Here is a 22,953-nt window from a genome sequence, read left to right as displayed (position 1 = left end):
AGGTCATTCATTAAACTTACATTGGAAAGTACTTAATAGTTCCAATTAGTTACAAGTTACAATTCCACATACAAATACTTCATACTTTGTATGTAGAATAAGCCATGTTTCATCTTATAGAACCGTTACTTTCAATAGTAAAAGTCTGGATTAACGGTACCACAGGGACATCTGACAAAGCAAGATAACTAAGGTGTACAGGTAGGTTACACATGCTGTCAGTACTGAACAACCCTGGATTATAACACCTGTCAAGAGTCATTTGCACTCTGTTATTTTAAGAAATAAGTAAGGATGAAGAAATATGAGATACATACATGTGGCCCATCAGGAGACTGAGGCTGTTCTACATCATGATGGTGAGATTGTTGTGAACTCCCTGGAGGTTTTTCCTTGTGGCAAAAACACCTCCTTACAAACACTGAAACGGCAAAGATCAGCGTAACGAGGTCTCACACTTCAAAACATCAAGTCACAAATGGTAATACGTTTATTCTTCTTCATATTTATTATTGGGCAATCTCCTCAAAGTCATTTTAAAAAGCTAAAAGCTAGATGCAATATATATTACATGTATAATTCATATTGAATTATACAGTTGTAACTTAGAGCTATCAATAAATTTACCTAAAGTCAAGATTAACAGAACACAGTTAAAGAGACCGGACACAATAGTAAGAGTTGTCCATGGTGTCTGTGCTGGTGTTGGATCACAATGTCCACATGTCAGATTCTGGTGTTCTGAGGAATTTTCTGGAAAAGCACATAACTGTGAGTCACATTTCAGAGACACGATTTTCACTAAAAGTGAAAAAAAGCACCGAATAATTTAATTTAAAAAAAAAAAGAAAAAAAAATCAGAATTTGAGTCTAAACACCAGCGACATAAATTAAAATGATATAAGCTTTTTTGAACAGTTAGCATATATCCATTAACCTCCTGAAATGTAATTAAAATACCACTGAAAAGAAAGGACAAAAGTACTTCAGAAGTAGTTTGGGGGGGGGGGGAAAGTTATATTAATGCAAAACACCCAGGTCATACATAGTGTAGTTAAATGATGCCTTACTCCACTGGCACTTAAAGAAGACTCTCTCTCTTTTTATTTACACAGTTGATGTTCAATCTAGTTTTATACCTATGAGCGATGTATTAGCCATTTTCAAATCTCTCAGTAAGCCAGAGCATTTCAGCAAAACTGCAAAGTAATTTGCTTTGATCATTTTCTTATTCAATAGGGCACTATAAGTAATTCTTATTCATTTTATTTCAAAGTCACTGCAAGTGGTGAAGCTATGTTCCAAAGCGTTCCATAAAAACTGAGTATTAAGTGTCCATCTACCAAAACACAAGCAATGGATATACATGAAAGTTCTAAAGAAGTTATAAGTGAGTCATAACATAAATCAGTCCGTTATTAGAACCTCAGTAAAGCCTCTTACCGGTAATGTGCAGTCTAGTGCCACTGCCAAACACAGTTGGTGCACCGGTTTTAGCACAGATGTAAACACCAAGCTCATCCATGGTTATATTCCATATAACTAAACAGTGATTTGTTTGCAGTGAATATTTCTGTTTATAATCATTATTGTGGTAATATGAGTTAGAGGAAAGAGGGGAGAATGAGCGTAATACAGGCACCAGAGAATTTGACTGCTGTTTGTACCAGAGCACCTCCTTCTCTACAGTGAGATCACAGTTGAGAGTCATGTTCTGTCCAATGCTGACTCTGACATCTTCAAAACTCTCAACGGTTTGACTCCATATGATCAGACCTGAAAACAGTACAGATAAAAACAGATTAGTTTGTTCTACTGCTGTTTGCTGTTTGAGAGAAAAAATGGGAGAGAAAAAATACCTACACAGTTTAAAGTGCACAATCCTCATCCTCTGTTCTTAATTACTGATTCTCCTCTGAGGAGGTAAGTACCAAGTAAAGCACACAGTGTCTGTATGAGTTAACCAACCTGGAGTGAATTTCTACAGCAAATCTGGCCACCAGTTTGCAGAGGAAGTGACGGTTCTAACCTCAGTCGTATATTCCCATCATGTGATGGTGTTACCTTTGAATATAAATACACATTACAACTCACCCTGAAACACACACACACACACACACACTTTACTTCGCAGCAATATGGGAGCATAGAACACTGTTATTGACTTTTAATGACAGCATATGGACTGATAATCTGACTATCTGTTGTGGGAAGTATAATGGAGTAGGCATGGAATGTCATGGAATACCAAAGATATGAAATAGACCCCTAATGTCCAAAGTCTGCTTCTCAGTTACTTATGACTGATTTTTATATAAATAAATAACACATCAGCTAAATGAATTAATAGTGCCAAATGTATCCCCAAGATGAATTTGATGACAATAAGCTGAGAGAGCAAAGACTTTTGCAAAGAGTTGATGTCTAAATGTTGATACTGGCTGTGTTTGGAGCCTTTCACCAGCAAGTTTTGTTCCACTGGGCAAAACTGAATTTGATGAATGTAGTGTCACCAACACACACACAAACATATTTTGTGTTGAAAACTTCCAGTGATTGCGCTGTAACTACTGAGACTACACTTATTCAAATGAACAAGAGTGTCTACCATGTCAACATTTTCAACTTCATATTTTCATAACAGAATTTAGATAAAACCCTCAGCCTCTCAGCAACCATATTCTTTTTCCACAGTTAATATAGTGCCATCTGTTGGTTATCTTAGCACATTAAAACTCCCAACCTGTCTTTTGAAGTCAGCTTGCTCTAAGATTGCTTAGTAATTCTGAAACTGAATCTCCTCTGCTCAGTGTGTCGCCATGGAAATACAGTGACAAGAATGATACAGTTAACTCCCCATATTTTTTAACATCCAGTTTTCAGATATATGTTGGATTCAGTTTCTGCTGTGTGTAGGCAACATACACAAGAGGACCAAAAGCCTAAGATAGGCATAATCTTTCACATGGACAGACAGATCTATGCCATGAATAAAACAAACATGCATAAATAATATGCTTTTTTTTTCCATTTTCAACTAAATAATTGGAAATGTTTTAACTTCAGTTGCCATTGTTTAGTGACAAAAGAAGCAAGTTTTTAAAAAAACTCAAAACCAAACTTGCTTTAGGAACCAGAACAAAACAAGCCCTTTCCACACAGTCATCTTTATTTACTGAGATAATGTAGCTGGCAAGGTTGTTGTTGTGCTATGAATTTCACAGTTTTGACTCTGACATGGTCTATTAAGCATGGATATGAAAAGGGCTGTGTCTCTTTTGTGCTTGTATGTATTAGCATCTTTTTAGAAGTCCTTGCATTATAAGCATGGATATCACTTTTACAGACGTGGCACAGAACTTAACCATAACCACGAACTACAGAGTCTACATTTTATGGATAAATAAACACTGCATTTATGTCAAATTAACAATTTACTCAAATGTCTGTGAAACTTAACAATGAGTTACATTGTTTGCAGAGGTTCGTTTCCCTTCATAAAAGCGGAACTGGAAAATAACTCAGGGACAAGCGGCGTGTGGACAAGAAACCAGCCAGACCAGAAACTAAGCAGAATAGAATTTATTATAAACACATGAAAGGCAACGATTTTATCGAGGGTTTTCACAATGAAAGGGATGCAATAATCCATTTCATATACCCTCTTAAGGTGCTTACAGAGTATTCAGAACATGTAATACAGAACATTATGATATCTTCCATTTCCTGTTTTTTCTCAGAGAAGATACACTGTCAGTGAGGGTGACCTCACTGAAGGACTGTCAAGTTCGTTAAGTGAAGGGACAAACTACAGAAAGGCTCTAGGAATGAACCTGACAAAGATTAAGGTAAACGTCTTACTTGTGTTTTTCTTTGTATCCCACACAATTCTTTTTTTGTTATTCTTAAAACTTTCAGGTTTCACAGTGCTTTTCAGGATGGTTGTGTGGTTTCCCTTAGAAAATCTGATAATCTTAACAGAGCATGAAGTGACCCTCTGAAAAGCATTAACGATATTCATAATATGACACAGACTCAAACATAAGTGTTCAAAGGTCGCAAACAAAGACCTCTTTGTGGTATTAGGACTGTTTCCATTTTGTCTAAAACAGCAATATGCACATGAAAATATGGCTCAGCTAAAATCTTGCTAAAAACTCCTGTTGTGCATTCTTACTACTATGGAAATACTGTACACACTCATTTATGGACACCATATGGGACAATCATCAGTTTGTATTACATGCAATAGGGGACAACTGAATAACAAGAAACATCAACAATTATCTGTGTAATATGTCAACACATCCTTACTAATGGGTTATTGAACCTTTTTCACATATTGGCCCACCCTAACATTTACCTGGGTCTTTGTAAATCTACTTTAGGCTACGATGGTCACTTTGATTTCTAGCATTTTGGAGTTTCTCCCCTTAACAAATTTGAAAAAGTTCATTTTACACAATCAGCTAGAATATGAACTTCATAGATTCATTATTGAATTAGTAGTGGCGGATGTTTCACCGCTGAATTCCAAAATAAGTGCTATTGAAATGTCAAAGGCATTAAAAACAGAAATACTTCTGGTCAGTGCAGGTTTTCCCCACTGTGTCAATTCTGTACGACTTTCCCTTTTCACTCTCACAGGACACATGACAGAGCCTTAACGTGTACCATAGGTCTTAAAGACACAATGTAAATCTATTCTTGTTCAGTTGGCCACAGAGGTTACACATCAGTGGACGTACTGCATTTCAAACTACAGGTTGAGCATCCCTAATCCAAAAATCCAAAGTGCTCCAAAATCCAAAATGTTTTCAACGGCAACACGACGCCGTGTTTTTTTCATATTTTTTACGGCTAAGTACTTGTGTGAATAAGTGTAAGAAAGTGATTGCTTATCAATAGCATATAAATTCAGAGTCAGGAATGAAGGTGATGCCAAACAACCACAGACTGTCCACACGGGCAGCTGAGGTTGTGATACATTAGCTTACTGATGGTTCGCTGTACACAAACTTTGTTGCATGCACAACATTACTAAAAAGCAAGGCTTTGAACCGGTTCAAGGAATGAAAGCAAAAATCAGAAACAATAGATATTTCGTTAGGTATAAAAACGAAACCAAAGACTTTATATTTTTTATGTTCTGGAACAGTTAATGGTAAACGGTTAATAATGTTGTTTTTTCACTCTTTTATTTGTTGTTGTTATTTGAGCATGCCGCAGGTGCTGGGTCACGCCCAGTTCTGTGATTGACATCGATTGCAAACCTATCAAATGACCAGGAGGCCACAGTGGATTCTGGCCCGAGGACAGATTGGACTGAAGCACTCCCAGTTAGTAACACAATGCTTTTCTGTAATGTTTTGTGACATTAGCGATAGACACTTTAAAGCAAAATATCTAACAATAGACGTTTTGATACTGTCCCGAAAGATACATGTTGTCATATCACACAGCCCTACATGGAACGTTATTAACCAGTATTTCATTTGGTCCTAATTATCGTTCCTGAACCAGTTTTCAGGTGGAACATAAAACCGGAAACATTAAAATACCGAATTGGCTCGGAACGAGTCGATTGAAAAAAATTCTGGTTTGAAGCGCTGTTGAACAGTTTCGTGCACAAAATTACTAAAAATATTGTATAAATTACCTTCAGGTTATGAGTACAAGGTGTATATGAAACCTAAATGGATTCTGTGTTTAGACTTGGGTCCCCTCCCTTTTGGACCAGAACACTTCTTGTCCCAGGTATTCTGGATAAAGGATACTCAACCTCTGTAACTAAGAACACATTACTGAATAATGGTCCATCAAAATAATACATCATAAAATATCAAATTTAAGGCAGGCCTGTATTTCCAAATAAGGCAATAAATACTGTACATTCCAATGGTCCACAGATCAAGTAAGGCAGCTTCATTTCGGCAACTTGCTGGGTTTCACTGGAGACATAAGGCTGATACTGCTTCACCCCATTGCTCACATAAACAGTACGATGTGTCTGAAGAGAAGCATCAGGAAGAGTAACAGCGATGATACAGGACCGATTTTCACACTACTGTTTCTATCATCTCGATCTGTTTTTTCAGCTGGAGCCTCTGTAAAAAAAAAAAAAATTAATAAAAATCAAAATTGATTTCTTTACCAGAAATCAAAAACACTGATTTCTGGTAAGGATTATGTTTGAATTTATATTTTCACAAAAGTCAAGTTAAAATTACTTTTGAAGGGTTCACTCTTGGAAAACTGTCAAATATTTCTCTTAACAAATTTACATATCTTCAAATCATATAAGTCCAAGTAATGTCTGCATCCTAATTCAGCATTTTTGTAAATCAGACCTGCAGAACATGAAACTGCTCAAAGCAGCAAAATGAAAAGGTCCTCAAACCACATGAAACCTACAGAGACCAGTGAACTCTAGCAACTTGATTCAGCATTTTGTAATAGTTCAATTCTCTCCAAATCAGTGACTAAAACACCTTCAAACTGTTCAAACAAACCTGTGGCACGAAGCTCTATTTTTTTCTCCACATTAACAGGAAGGATAAAACAGGAGTACAGTCCTCCATCTGTGATTGACACGTTTCCCAGTGATAGAGAGAAGTTGCCTGTGCTGTACATTTCAGGGAACATGCGTGTCCTGTTCTCGAACTGTGGGTCTGGTTTATATCCGGTTCCATCTGAGACATGTTCATACACAACCATGCTGTCATTCAAGCGCCAGTATACAGTCAAATCTTCAGTTTTGATCACTTCATCTGTGTATATGCAAGGCAAAATAACACTGCCTCCTGTGACACCATCCACTGTCACAACATCTTGAGAGGAGAACACTGTGAGAAGAAAAGCAAATGTGAATAGTGAATTTAGTGAATATAAAGTAGCGGCTTATTGTGCTCAATGTTTGGATAAATGATGATTCTGTGCTTCACAAAAGAGAGAAATCAAACATTTCTGTACATTCGGTCTATTTGTGAATAGTGTTATATGTACCTTTGTCAATATATAACACCAACAGATATATGAGCACCCATCTGTGGACACACAAATAATTAAAATATGTTAGAGAGGACTAAATCACATCTGTTCACTCATAGCAGGGCAGGTGTGTTCCTGTGTTATTAACAGCATGACGACAAACCAAATGTGCTGGCGGACTTCGGTTCATCTCTCTCTCTCTCTCTCTCTCTCTCCATACATACATACATACACACACACACACATATATATATGTGTGTGTGTGTGTTTGTTTAAAGAGAGAGATCTATCTTGTGTAGATTTGCCAAAACTTGCCTTCCTGTCCCTAAACCTCTATTCTCGAAACATGAGAGTAGCTGGCCCTGTCATTGACAGGTAAAATGGAACGTCAGTATCCATTATAAAGTTCTCATGCAGCTCATTGTTCCTTTCCATTGTAAGCAACTTGTTTGAGTTGGCCTTTAGATGGAAAACGTGACGAGTTAAGGAACTGAAAGTCCACACAGCTAGTCTACAAAAACTAGCTTAAAACCGCCAACCACACATGACCAGCTAACATACCGAAACTATAACTAAATTAGTTAGCTAACCAGTTACGTTTCAAGAAAGAGAAGTAACAAGGAGTTACACATATTCACGATGATTTCCTCCAGTTACATAAACACAGTCTTACATCTCCTAATTGTACTGACATTAAGGGAACCGAACAATCAGCAAGGCCCATTTAATAACACGCATATCCAAACTGATGAGGCTATCCTAAGAGATCCGTAATACTGGAGAAATGACTGCTAGTTTAAACTCTCAAAGTAACCTACCGTCCAACCATATTGTACGCAGCTCCACAAATAAATTAATATGGTATAGATCTGCCACATTCGTGCGATACGAAAAGAAGATGCACCCGGAAGATGGGTTTTCCCCACCATTTACTTATGTACTGGGAAAACTAAACTTATGTATGCTTGGGTTGGATGGCACACACACTCTCAGTTAGCTTATATATTATAAAATAAATTATATTTACTTGAGATATGTGGTGATCATGTCAGTATTTTCAAAAAATCAGTTTAAACATGAAAGGGTTCGTAGGTTTCTCAAAAGTAAACTACACTTCCCGAGATTCTAACACGCACAAAGTCGTCATCGTCGATTTCTGCTGCGCTCATTTGTACGCTCCACAGAAGGCAGCGCATGCGTGCAAGCCTGCACAAATCGGGCCGGGATCGCAAGTCAGGTAATGACATGATAGTCACGCAGCTCGTGAACCCACATTTGTCATTTCGGAAGACGTAGCTACCATTTGGCGTTCGTTCAAGTGCTTAAGTCGAAAATAACTCACAAAAGGTACACTAGTTTTTTTTGTTACTGATATTTTAAAATGAATGAATAAATAAACAGCTCTGTCTAGTCTTCTTTTGTTTAATGACAGTTGAAGAAAAGTGAACGTTTTGTTGTATTACCATTTATCACAAGACACCTGCACTGGTCTGTAAATTAATGTACCATACATAAAATTAAAAAAAAATTGTGGGAGTGTGTGCTATTTTTTAGCATTTGACACACATGGAAATATGAACAGGAATATGTGAGCCTTCCATTTACGGTAATCTGGGCAGGTGAACTACAGCTTGCTGATGGCTTCATGTCCGCTCAGTTTCCAGAAGGTCCTCTTCATTTCTGCAAATATGTGCTCTGGCCCTGGATGGCACAGCTTCCTGTCAGCAGTTTGGCTGCTGGGTGGTGAGGATCTAGGACTACTGGATGAACAGAAGTGAATTCTGTTGCTTCACTGTGACATGGACGTCCTCTAACTCAAATAATATGTTAGGACTCGTCAAATTGTGGTGCTGAGGCAAGGAGGTGACTGGTCTGAGGTAGAGGTTTTCCAGCCTTCTGCAGTCTGTAATCCTCTGGGAAGCTTTCTAGTTGAGCTCTCTGTAAGATTTGGGATTTGGCTGCTTGATAGTCTGTGGTAATGGGCTGACCAGTTTGGTCTGCTGTTCTCTGACTGTGCTGAGCTGTGGCCTCCACCAAATTGTTCCAAGTGCTGTATTCACTGGGGTTTGAGAGAGGAGGGGTAGTAGTTACTGAGGTGACACCACAGAAGATGATTTTGTGACATTCTGTTTCATCTCTCAGAATGTCAGCTGTTGCTAGTGACCAACCACCCTTATTTTGGCTGGAGAAGCAATAGTGGGTTTTGGCTCCATCTGTTAGGAGCAGACAACTCAGCCAGTGTCTTGCCCTGTATGAGGTTGTCTATGAGGTCTTGGGAGGAAAGAAACATGCGAAAACACTGCTCTGGCTAGAGCCTTTCAGGTCTTGATGGCTGCAGACCTTCCTGGTAGACCAAGGCAGACTGCTTCAATAGAAGTTATCAGCTGTGGATGGTCTGCCCCAGTTAACAGGAGAGGGCATTATGGACAAACTGGAATGAGCGAGTGTAGGGGAGTGACGGGATTCTTGGGTGATAGTAACAAAATTGGCTCCGCCACAATAGCACTTTAGTGCAATGAAGTTTTTTTACAGTGCTACCCAAAACAGCCCAATAATGCAAAAATCCAAAAACTTGGCAAAGTTGGCAAAACAAATAGACAAATCAAAGCAAAAGTGTTCAAATATACAAACAATGTTTCCTATACTCGCCACACAGAGGTCCTACCATGACCGAGCTCTGAGTTAAACTGCTCTCTAGACACCCAGGGGCTCTCTTTCAATTATCTGCACCGCCCCCAGCTCATACCATAGGTAAGAGTGACAGTTAAAATACATTTCTTTTCCCCTCATTTCACCCCAGATATCTTTAAAAATCATATTTAATACACCCATCCAGCCTGAATGATTATATCTAAATAATGAATCTAGTAAATTTTATAATATATTTCCATTTTCGTATCTTATAATATATTTCAATTATTTGCCCACCCCACAATGGTTGACGCTACAGTTTGCGACGCGAAACTGCCGGAAAGGGAATGTAATATGTTGGGGCTTGACCAAAAGTGCTGCCGTGGTTCCAGACAGAGCCCTCTGTCACAGAGACCATGTAGGTGGTGGTATTTCCACTGGAGATCCTCTGCTGAGTAACAGTGTTCTGCCAGGCTGAGCCCTTTGGAGGTGCAGGCATTCTGAAACTTGGGAACTCTTATGAGGATGGGAGACTGGGGATATTCTGAAGGCCACAGAGCCACTGTGGAGCTTCTTTAGATGTTGTCTGATTGTCCTTAAGGTCAGCCTTTCTAGTAAGGTCTAGTTTGTGGGCAGGCTCTGGTCTTTTAATCATTCTCTCAGATCCATCATTAAGGACAGGATAGGTGTCTTTTGTACAGTTGTTGTTGTGAAGTAGCACTTGGAGCATCTTTAGGAGAACATGACTGGAGCCTTTCTGTTTCTGTAGACAGACAGAGTCTCCTGGGTGGAGCTCACTAGATGTGTGCCCTCCTTTTCTGCCCTACTATTTACCTCATGGAGGATCTGGACATGCTTCCTATTGCACAAGTGACAGGGTTTTTTCAGTGTGCCATTTGCAGCCTGACTGGACCGCCCATACCTCCAGCACCAGTTGTTCATTTTAATTCAGTGTATCATCTGGTCTTTTCTGAGTTGCTGGAATATGAGGCACTGGCTGAGATAGTGCTCTGATTTGTGGCAATATGTGCAAAGGACCTTGTTGCCTTCCATCTTCTTTGCAGGTCTTTGTGTCACCTGGTGTCTATGCCCCTTGCTTCCGCTTTGACCTTTGTAGTCCTGGCACCAGCACTCAAATTTAAGCCATTTGGCTAAGTCCAAGAGTGTGTACACTCCTCCTGGCCCATGGCCATTTGTCTCCTGAACGTGGCTCTGAGATCAGGAGGCAGTTTAGTAATGAGCCATATGAGACCTGCACTGGAGTTCAACCTCACCCCCACGTACCAGTGTCTTAAGGAGACCTACCAGGGCCTGCATTTGCAGAGCAAATTGTACAAGGCCTGCTGTGTCTCCAGGTTAAATCGGTGAAATCGCCCCAAATTTCTTAGTAAGTGTCGCTAGTGTGTCTGAATTAGGGGCAGGAAAGTTCACGAAGGATTCAGCAATTAGGCGTGGCTCCTCCAACTTCAAATGGTCAAGGAGCCCCTAATATTTAAATACTGTGGTTTAGCTGCATCCTCGGAGATCCTCAGCTAGTATCCTCATAACACAGGTTTCTCAAGGCTAGTGTCAAGTGAGGTGTTGATGTCCTGTCATCAGTTCTGTCATGCCCTCTTGAACCTTTCACAGGCATGCTAATTCTTCCTGCATAGCTTACCGGAACTGACGTATGGTTCTCTCTCTCAAAGTCCTGAACAGTTAGATGGTTTCCTAGACATAAGGGGCAGTGTTCGTTCCTTGGAAGAAGAGGTTGGCACACATCTTGGCTGTCCCACTGGGATACTCTCATGTCCCAAAGACTCTCTAACTTTATAACAGTGTGGGGCGAGTCAGGGGTTGATTTTGCTGGCCACCCCATCAGCACCATAAGAACTGTGCTGACTGAAAGATAATGAAACTCTGGGATCCAAGAGACGTTCGATCCATGCATAGACCTCTCTGAATTATGATTGGTTATCTTCTTGCTCTTGACGCTGCTGTGCTATACTGATCCTAGATGTGACTGAAGCGTGACTAGGATACTGTGCATCAGAGTCCTAAAGGTAGGCTGGCTCTTGGATCGAGTGACGAGGGCACTGGCATTGTGACATTGTGCGACCGATATAAGCACCTTCGTCTGGCTCAAAGGACCACAGTGTGGGGAAGATAGGTAGTACTGCAGCTGGGCCGGTGCAGGAATTCTGGTAGTCTCACTGGATTGTCAGTCAAGACACAAGGCAGGGTCAGGTCCAATCCGGTGTAATGGAAGATTGTGTGGTTGTGGATGTGTAAGTGTGTGAGTGTGCGTGCGTGTGGTTTTTGAGCACGCAATGCACACGGGAATATGACCAGGAATATGAATAGACTTCAATATTCATGTAGGAACAGGAAAATCAAAATGTCCAACTATGAAATGCAATAATCTACATTTTTCACTTCCAGTTGACTACTACTCCAGCTAACAGCATTCACCCCATAATTCCTTGCGGGCACATGGCTGCTCTCTTAAAGGCGTAGTCTCTGCCTTTCTAGCAGCCTGTGTTGAAGCTTGCAGAACTGTGGTCCTTGAACAGTTCTGAAGTAGATGGAATGCAGCTGTTCCAAGATACAGCACAAATCTAGGGCATTCTTCTGGGCTCAAGTTACAAACAGTGTGTCACACGCCATCACCTGTTCAAATAGTTCAGCTGCATAAAGTTGAATGGAGATGGTGTAATTAAGACTCTGTGTAGATGCTCCTAGAGAAGTGTTGCAATATCATGGGAACAAGATGACAGACCAGGTAAAAAATTATGAAAAGCTTCATAAATTTCATTTGACCTAGCAAACAGCTGCTACTCTTTCTTCAGACAGCTGAATACCAAGAGAAGACAAAAGTTAATATGAATGTTTTGAAACTAGACAAATGACATGGGAGCTGCACCTGCAAGCCCCAAAGGAAAACTGGCCTTGATTCCAAGAAAACTCCCAGTACCAGACTCAGAACTTATAACACAATAACACTGATACAGACACCATCACCGCACTTTCTGCAGTCAGTAGCCAAACCTCAGAGATTGGTAAGTTTAGCCCTCAGCCCAGCAGAACTCTGTAATGGTACTGAACATTGCTGAAACAGCTGAATACAGTTGGACTGATATTTAAGACTACAAAGCTCAACTGCTCACCTTTGAAAAGGAAGTATTTGTTCTGTCAAATGAAAACCCTGACCAGAAACTGATCTTTAGATCTTTTAATGGAAATTGCAAACTATATGCCCCGCGCCTTGCTTGAACTTTAAGTTCTATATTAAACAGTTAAAGTGTATCTGCTCTTTTAAAGAATTCATTTAAAATTACTGTAGGTGCACTGTATGGTTCAAAATACAACAAATAAGTGCAGTGGGCCAGTGACAATTTGTCTTAGTAACACTTAGTAACACCTTCATGGGCAAGGCCCAGTAAGTTACTGCATTAACCATTTGACAATTTGATCAAACCTAGGAAAAAAACAAACAAGCAAGCAAAAGGCTTAACATGTTTTAAACATGTTTTGTCTGAGTTTAAAAAACATGGGATGAACTTACATGATTCAACTTGCGCCGTCCTCATTTTGCACTGAAATCTCAAATGATTAATTCCCTAAGCAGAACATTTTGTCGTTCTCCGATTAAAGCACAACAGTAGCGCTCAGCTTCAAATGAAAATAAAAAAAAAGCTTTAAAAGAAATTCTCTTATGCAGGAAGTGAACCTTCCAGCCGCAGCAAGTGACACCCATGTTGCAGTACTGTTGTTTCTTTTTCCAAATGAAGAGTCTGTCTGAGAAAACCTTGCAGAACCGGGATATGAGGGTCAGGGTGTTCCTCTTTGTGGTTTGTGGCATGTCTATGCGAGGGGTAGGAACGAGAATAATGATAGTTTGGACCAGTGTTACAAACCAATTGCAGTTAGACTTGGACTGGTTGTGTCTTCCTTATCATGCTTTTTACAGCTAAACCCATCTGTACTGTTTAATAATTCACAAAAGGGGGTGGGGGGTTCCCTGGATGAAAGAATGTCCATCAGTGAAACACAGACCTGACCGTTTAACAATCTCCTGTGTTGTTCAAAGTTCTTCACTTTTGGCGGGTTGGGTTTGGCTTCTTTGAAGATCTAGCCAAAAATGAGTGTCTCTGTTGCGAACTCAATAAGCTTTTAAAAGTTTTCAGAGGGCTTCTTTGTTTGGCAAGAATTTACTGTCTTGACATGAGCTTTTTCTCCTAACTGGGTGGGTAATTATTACAAATATGTTATTTTCTAAGTGAAACATTAACTACTGTACATTCAAATTTGTTGGTTTCATGTGGGTTTGAAGTAGAGATTTTTTATTTTTAAAACCACTATTACCTCAAGTTTTATTACCTTAAGTTTTTGCCTAAAGACGTACTCTGAGAGTAAAGGCTGACCACGTATATTTTCACTTAATTTTAGTCTAAACGCACTGCAAAAAATCAGTGACATTTGCATCACATTTCAGTTCAGTCAACAACATAATGAACATATTTGGGAAGGACACTGCAAACTGCAGGATTTTAGTATAAGGGTATTACCAAATGTGGTAGTTGTGTCACTTTGGTACTGCAGGTGACAGTATTTTACAATCATTTCTTTTTCATCTCATCTATACATTGAAGGATAGGCGCTTTATGATAGAGAGTGGTGTCATGTCACGGTAATGAATGGAAAAAAATATGAAATTGCAATAAGGCTTTAGGCACAGCTTTGCTCTTTGTCATAAATGATATACCAGGACACATTTACCAAAGTGATCCGGCTCACACAACGTTTTGATTATCAATAGTGTGAATGCGGTGTAGATAGTAACAGACTAACGTCAGAAAACCATGCCCACTTTTCTCTCAGTTTCACCCACAGCTGGATATGGGAAGTGAAATGTCGTAAAAGCTTCACAAAATGGTTGTCCAAACTTCCTCTCCGTGTCTAATTATTTAAGGAAGGTAAAAAAGTTACTTGTTGTATTCATCTACTCTGATTTAACTATATACAAAAAGCCAGTTAAACCTTGCCTTCACATATAAGCCATTCATTAATTAGAGAAGTAACTGTTAATCTTTGTCATTTGTCATATGCAAAGACAACCCTTTTATTAGGCTCAGTTCTATAAAAAGTAAAATGCTACCAAAGGACAATGCTACCAACACAAGCCTCAAAGCAAAATTAACACTTTCACCACAAAAATAAAATAGTAAAAACAACATGTCACGTGTCTGAAGTACTGAAACAGTGTCAATCAAAGATAAAATGATCGGTTTAGACGATTGACATAGATGACAAAGTCTGCTCCATGTCTTCTCTTGATTGCAGAAGTGGTGGTGACACTGCAAAGCAATAGCGACTGTAGTACCTACACATGCTCCATATAGGTAATATGGGCCATGTGTTAGAATTCCCAGTAAATAATGGCACCACTAGATGGTGCTAGTGAGTAAACACATGTAAGACACTGGGTCAAATCACCGGGGCAAAGCAAAGAGAGGTAGTCTGTATGAAACTCCCACCAAACCTATCCTTTAAAAAGACCCATCGGCAACACAAATCTAATAAGATTTTTTTTTCACAGGACAGTACAGTACTCGAGCCCTTAACATTAGGTGAGTTACTAGTAAGAACTGGGGTATTCTCCACAGTGACCTCTCCTTATGTTCAGGGTTCTCAGAGCCCCCTATGTGCTCCTTTAGGAGGGCACCCACTTTCAAGGATAAATTTATGAGGAACTATCTCCATCCCTCAACCCTGGCTTCCAAAACCTAAGGGTTACAGATGTGGCTCATGTAACCATTGTGACAATATTGCCCGTGAAAACGCGTTCATGGATGTGTTTAGACAGAAAATCCTCCACTGCAATTACTTTGAAAACTCTAACACCATGTATGTTGTTTTACAGATTGGAGTGTTAGTGCAGATGTTTCTACGTAGACTGGCAGAACACAAAAATGCCATAAGAACAGAAAACCCTAACTACCCCTATGGCACAGCATTTTAAGGAGGCAGGCCACACCAACCCAAACTCTTTTAAGATGGCCATCGAGGTTATCATAAAGAATGTAAAGGGGGGGTGGGGGGGGTAGGCTCAAGCATCTTCTACAAAGGGAGACTTGGTGGATCATTAAATTAAAGGCTACCACATTTCCAGGCCTCAATGAGGATGTGGACTTTTCCCCTTTTTTATAGATTCAAGGTGTATCACTGTTTGTTACTTAGTGTCACTGTTTGCTACCTAGTATGACACACACACACACAGGTCTTTTATTTGTGTATGTTTATGAATGCATCCCTCTCTCGTGTCTCTTGTCCTTGGTGTGTGAGCATGCGCACGTGAGTATTTTTTTGAAAGCTTACCAATGCTCTGTATTTTTTTTCCATTTACTGTTCTTTTACACATCATTAGTGTAATAGTCTTTCTTTTCTTTTTGTACTCCTGTTTATTGTTCTTTGTATAACCGGCCATGTGAATTGTTATGTCCTCTGTGCATGGACTCTTATTTTGTGCTTCTTGAGCGGTCGACCAAGTCATGTGACTGCTCCCACCTTTCTCTCTACCTATTAAATGTGCACACCTGTGTCTGTTTGGCATGGCCTGACGAAGACACTGCAGTTGAAATGCGTAAGCATGTAGCAAGTGCTTAATAAAGGCTTTTTATACTTATTGCGGGAGTGCCTCAGATTTTTTTTCATTTCCAGAAACCTATTCTTTGGTTTAGAGCTATGCTAATAATGGTTTTCATTTGTGAGTAAGCTGGTTTGTGCATTTGTAATGATCACTATTCTGTATTTTATATTGGTCTGTTTTTTTAAAGCTTGAATTGAAGGAGATGGCGCATACATGTGCAGATTACTCATTTTATTTGGAAAAAAAAAACACAACCAAGGAAATACGAGAGTCCATAAACAAAACAGGATTTGCAAAGGACTTCTCAAATTTATAAACTCAGAGCTCCTAAAACAGACATCAGGAAAAGGCAATTCCACCCAGAGTTACAGAGCAAAACTAAGGGTTTTCATACAAACGAACAGGACTAGAAGGTTGGACTTATGGAAACCAGAAAGTGCAAACAAAAATCTAGTATAAAAATGACCAGCAGAGGGGGAGAGAGAGAACAAGAGCATCAAAATGAGATATAGGCTGTGTCCAAAATGCCATACTATATACTACTCGTATACTGATCATGATGGAAAAGTAGTAAGTAGTATGCAGTACATGAAAAATAAAGATTTTGCCGTACACAACAGTTACCCGGATGATGTACTACTCTTGCAAAAATTTCCAGCATACAACCGGATCTCACTTTGTCGGGTACTGCATCCCATAATGCAACTTTCCAAAAATTAAAAAAAACATGGCAGACAGCGACAGCCGTGGCTCCAGCTTCAACTCCAGCTACGAATATAAATGTATCAGTTGCATATTATGGTGTAATAAGTCTTCATATGTTTTCTTATGGAGACACGTTTGATAAATGTTTGTTGTAGTCATGTGTTGTTCGTTTTTAACAGAGCAAATAGCCCAACCAATAGCGAAACTGTAGCACCCTATATGAAAGTTCTCATACTTGCATACTATACTATATACTAGGTTGGGGAGCAGTGTGTAGTACACAGTGTATACTTGGCCAATATGCAGTATGCAGTACACTAGTATGGCATCTTGGACACAGCCATAGTCTCTTGCCTATAATAACTTAAAAATTAAAACAAGTTAGAGATTGCAACCATGCTTATTAAAGAGCAGTTAAAATGGCTGTTTACCTACATCTCTAAACACAGTCGGGTTATTTTGTTTTGGTAAAGAACAAATGTGAGCAGTGATGATGAAGAAAATCGATGTCAAGCATAGAAACAATATTTTACAATCTTTATTTGGTAAAAGTATAAGATGAGTCCACACATGTTAAGAGAAAACAAGGCACAGTGGTCATAACAGAGGCTCTTAAGTATTGTCATGGGTAATAATTTAGTCAATGAAGGTTTTTAGTTTAGCTTTGACTGAATCTCACATTATATGACATATGGTGTCATGCAACATATTTTAACAGTGAATCTAATGAGAACTTTCTTCATTTCAGGATTAATGTCAAGTTTCAGCGATGACAAAACATATGTACTGTAACTATCTCCAGACACTCACACAGACATGTGTTGACAGAAGGACTTGGTGTACCTCCACCTGGGCTCGGGGAGTCATCATTCATATGAATAAAAGCAGTTCACCATTTTGACTCTGTGATTCACACTCAGTGATAAAGACAGCAGCATTGAATGACTGTTTGAGGAATAATTTGATACAAAGCTGTGTAAGTCATTGTGTACTGAGGTAAGGGACAGGGCACAGATGTTCTGGTGCTGTAGTTGGTCCAGGCTGATACACTGTTTTTACCTGAGTTTCAGGTGTTTCATGACATAACGGTAGTGCGCACTTTGTCCTTTGTCTTTCTGTTTTACGGCATGTTTGTGGTGACAAAAATAAATGTTTATGGTCTTTATGGTCATAACACTGTAGTACGGTGGCACTGTGGTATAGTGTGGGCTAGTGGCAACTTTTTTTTTTTTTTTTCGTTTTAGAAATGACCTGTTTATCATTCAATCAGTAAACATGTATCCACGCATGTTTATAGCTTAAACCACTTCAGAGGAATGCAAACCTCCGCAGTTGGCTTGCATGAACGTGTATGTGCATTTGCTATGCTAGGCTGACTCCGTGCAGAGCTTCATTCGGAAATTTGCGGTGCGTATTTTTAGAAACCATGTGTGTGAGAGATTACGGTCGGAGCGAACATGCACTGTCTGCCTGGTCTTTTCGAAACCACACCCAGAGGTTGAGGCATGAGCGTAATCACATCTATCTCAGGCTTTACAGAGTGACCTCAGTAACCATAACAACATGATCTACAAGTACAGCTTTGATGCATGCAATGCACTTCAACATTATACTGTTGCCATATATGGAAACAAGTATGTCACTTCTCCTTATTACAAAAATCCTCCAAACACTATTAATGGCAAAATCCTTGACAAATGTAATAATTGCTCAATCATTTATTTTTTAATCTCCATTACAAAAACTTTAAGAAATATAGATCAAACTGGAAGATACAGTGCCAAAGCCCTCAAACTGCTCAGATAAATCAAAATGAAATATAAAATAGTACTGAAAATTTTGTAAAAAATTGCTTAATTGTAGAACGCTCATGTATTTAGGCTTTATAAACTGATACCAAAAAACCCCCATTAAAGTCAAATTCACATACATCTGTAATTATAAATGTTATATATAAAATGTCTGGTAAAAGCAATTTTAACGTGACTTTGTTTTCTGTAAAACGTTATTTACCTGTTTAAACGCAGCTAAGACCTCACAGTACATTCTGAATGTCTTCAGTGTGCACCAAACGGAAGAGAGAGCTGAAAAACAACAACAATGGAAAAAAAAATGCTGCTGGCCCACGTGAAATATGTAAAAATCGTTTCGTGACCATGAAGGTAGCCACCCATCATGTGCACATGATGGTGCAGCAAGAGTGTGGTAACTCATGGCCTCACGACGTTGAGGGGAGGAAGTGTGGGGGCAGAAAATTCAAGAAGAACATCTCTTTTTTAACTGTCACAGCGTCCCAGTGAATGCTAATTGAGAAGTGTGACAAATACAAGGTAGCAGTGACACACTATCGCACCATGGCATGACCTATGATGGACTGATTTTAAAAACCGATTTGAAAAATGTCCGTCGGCGTCATTTGCTTCTTCTACGGCGTTTTACATGTGATTTGTGGTCCGTTTAAGTGCAGTAAAAAAAACATCTGGCCTAGCCACTAAAATGCAGATATTTCATCATTTCCAGTTTATGGCACTTAACAACAGAAAAGAGCATTATTGATTAAGATTTTGTTGAGTCAAGGGTTTTCAATAAAGTGTTGAACACACAGTTTTTAGCTTCTTTCTGCATTTGGTGATTGTGGCAAGCGTCAGCCGTCCCCCTCCATTGTGTAAATATTGAGTTGGCAAAAGTTGTGGTACAAGTGAATGGTATTGCAGAAACTGCTTTGTCTGCAAAGGGCAACTTGTGTGATTTGTGTGACCTGCTATGTGCTTGCAAGTGTGAAAGACATAGACTAGAGGATGTCTTTTCGAGTGAGCTGAAACTGTGTGGTGGACTCTATACAGAGAATGTTTCCTGTTTGACCCTCAGCTTACCAAAGAAATGACAATCAGCGTTTAATACAATCAGAAAAACAAAGTAGTTAACAAATTAGTTAACAAAGTAGTTAACAAAAAGAGTGATGAGCATCATATTTACATTCCATTATTATCACTGACATATTGTGAAAGGGAGAAACATGTGCTTTGTGTAACAGTCCCTTAATCTTCTCTGGTGTCACAAAGTTGGTCACCATAGTCATGCCATCATTACTTGACATATGTTTCTCTGTTTCTTTTTCATTTTGGAAAGCAGTAGTTTTAAATATTCCCTTTTTGTCAAAAAAGTGTGTGTGTGTGTGTGTCTGTGTGTGTGTGTGTGAGAGAGAGAGAGAGATAGAGATCAGGGAGGTTACATGGTTCCTGATGCATGTTGCAGAGGGAGTTGTTGTAAAGCATAGATGCTGTTCATGGTTGCGACATTGTTTACTGGTCCAGGTACTTCTATCTCTGAGTACTGCAAAAATAAATAAATGAATAGATAAATAAATAATAAAAAAAGACAAGGATATTCATTACAATACACACCTGGGTGAGTGCTTTCATTTTCAGAAGCAAATATACTTAATGTGTAACTTCTGTTAAAGTCATTTATTCACATTAGAAAACTTCTACTTTTTTCATTCATATTTTCATTTTCACTTGACTTTTAATAACGTTAACTAAAACAGTTAACCTCTGGCTCAGACAAGGTCCAGTAAGATTACTTATAGAGAGATAATACAATAAACCAGATTAACTATTGAAAACCTGCTGTCAATATTGCACAATCCAGGCTTCTAACATTTGTAAGGAGATTGATTTCAGCTGTCAAGCTATCTGAATTATTTCACTTTATGAAAACACATAAATAATGAATGCATGGGAGACACATACCAGTGGACCGTCGGAATCCTGAAAGTGTTCCAGATCACGGTCTTGGGGTCGTTGTGAACATCTAAGATTCTTTCTTCTTTTGCAAACATACCTCTTTATTATAACTGCAATGGTACAAAATTACCGCAGATTAACATGAATCCAAGCATTCATTGCACTAAAAAGCATCCCACAATCCAAGGCAGCATACATTCAATGACTAAACAGCATGTGGTTCCCGCCAAAATTATGAACCCGCTGTTCTTGGCTCTTTAGAAAATCCCAGATCAGAATACAACCATCCCAATTCTGTATTTTATTTTCCATTACATAACTTTATTTTGAAATTCACCAGTAAACTATCAGTACGCTCACCTGATGTTACAATAAACAAAATACAGTTTAAGAGTCCAAACACAACAGTAAGAGTTTTCCATGCAGTATGAGATAGAGTCAGATTACTCTGACCACACGTCTGATTCTGGGGATCTGAGGAGTTCTCTGGAAACTGAGTGTGAATCAGGTTTTGGAGACCTATTTTTAACAGTAAACAGAAATCAAAGTGATCTTTTTAATAAGATGTAATTTGTCAATTAATCGACGCAATTCATCAGACAGAATTATAACGTAACATGATTCTAAAACATAAGAGCAGAAAACTGCGACTGCTCATTGCAGAATTAAACATAAATTGAGCCAAAAGCAGTCTTTATTTCTCATAATTACATTCCACCATTGAATAAGTTAAGTTAAATAAGTTAAATATTGCATGGTATTAAAATATATATTGTTCTTTTATAATATAATATAATATAATATAATATAATATAATATAATATAATATAATATAATATAATATAATATAATATAGATGCCTACCAGCTGTAATGTTTATGACATTTTATTAATCATTTGAGATGTACTCACCAGTGGTGTGCAGTCTAATGCCACTGCTGAAGATAGGTGGTGTGTCAACTGCAGCACAGTAGTAAACACCCAGTTCATATTTGGTTATGTTTTCGATGAATAAACTGTTATTTGACGCAAGCCGATATCTGATTCTAAAGTGTTTGTAGTAAATGGCATACAGAGCTGGAAAAGATCGTAATATAGGTTCAGGAGGTTCCGGCGGTTCCTGTTTATACCAGTATATGTCATTACTGGTATTATCACAATTTACTGTCACATTCTGTCCAAAGTCAATCAGAACATTTTTAACACTCTCAGCCACTCCACACCAAACGATCAGACCTAGAGACAAAAATATATAAAACACCTCAATGTCTTATCTTTTTGGTTTAGGATATTTGTGGAAAATATCAAGAACACTGGACAAACTTACATATATTAAGGTAAACAGTCCTCATTTTGTATTTAAGTCCGTGATTGATTCACCTCTCAAAAGGAGCGGCCAGATTACAATAAAGAGTCTAAGAAGGACTGAATCACTTCAAAGTGAATTTCTACAGCAGATGACAGGAAGTGAAACCTGCTACCAACCTGACACCCATAATGCAGTGGTGTGGCCTTTGAAATATTAAGCAAACATAAACAACACAAACACCAGTGACGTATAAGTAAAAAAAATCAGTTTTATTTCAAGGTTTTAAATCAAATTGGCACAGTGATATTAGTGTCATTCAAGTCAAAAAGCTGAATTAAAAAAAGAAATGCTCACAGAACATCATATCACAACTGATATTTTCACAGAAAAGATTCCATCAAATCTTAAATAATTAAAGATCAGCAATAAAGTACACAAATACATATTTAAAGTCATTTCACGATACTATTTCTTGTGGTATCCATGGTGGCAGCACATGACTCTGGGAAAAGACAAACCAAACAAGAAAACAAACAAACAGTAATTGTGCATTTAGTGTCTCTACTCTAGCTCATTCACCAATAACTGTACTATGTTTACATTAGTGCACATATAACAGAGTGGTTGTTTTGTTTCTAAAATTCATGATATGAAAATTGCTGGCAACTTTTTAAACTGGGGTAATTACAGAGATGCATCTAAATGGGAATGAAACCCAAGTGCATAACTTGACATGTTTGCTCATTGGATGACAAAAACATGTAAACAACCTAGGCACATGGTCGCCTGTGATTTCAGCAGAGGACAGGAATGGCAGCGCCGTGATGTCTGTCCTTAACCTTTATATACCTTCTTTGAAACTCTTGGTTTTGTGAAACCACTTTCCTCACTCATTATGGTGCTTGAGGCTTTAATGCTGAATTCTGGTAGGGTACTGTCTCTCA

The 22,953-nt window shown here is 38.6% G+C and overlaps 1 protein-coding gene across 1 annotated transcript; it reads right to left on the bottom strand.

Moving 5' to 3' along the window:
- Positions 1-5,836: 5,836 nt before the first annotated feature.
- Positions 5,837-7,876, bottom strand: LOC115819837 (CD276 antigen homolog). The gene is made up of 4 exons (XM_030783347.1): positions 7,809-7,876; positions 7,006-7,046; positions 6,513-6,845; positions 5,837-6,107 (listed from the first exon to the last, which is right to left on the bottom strand). The coding sequence occupies exons 1-4, from the start codon at positions 7,817-7,819 to the stop codon at positions 5,989-5,991; spliced, it is 504 nt and encodes a 167-aa protein (XP_030639207.1). The 5' UTR covers positions 7,820-7,876; the 3' UTR covers positions 5,837-5,988.
- Between the last annotated feature and the right edge of the window lie 15,077 nt (positions 7,877-22,953).

This window comes from Chanos chanos, chromosome 8 (genome assembly GCF_902362185.1).
Source record: "Chanos chanos chromosome 8, fChaCha1.1, whole genome shotgun sequence".
NCBI lineage: Eukaryota > Metazoa > Chordata > Actinopteri > Gonorynchiformes > Chanidae > Chanos > Chanos chanos.
Note: the sequence above shows the minus strand (reverse complement) of the source record. Positions and strands in the feature narration are given on the sequence as shown.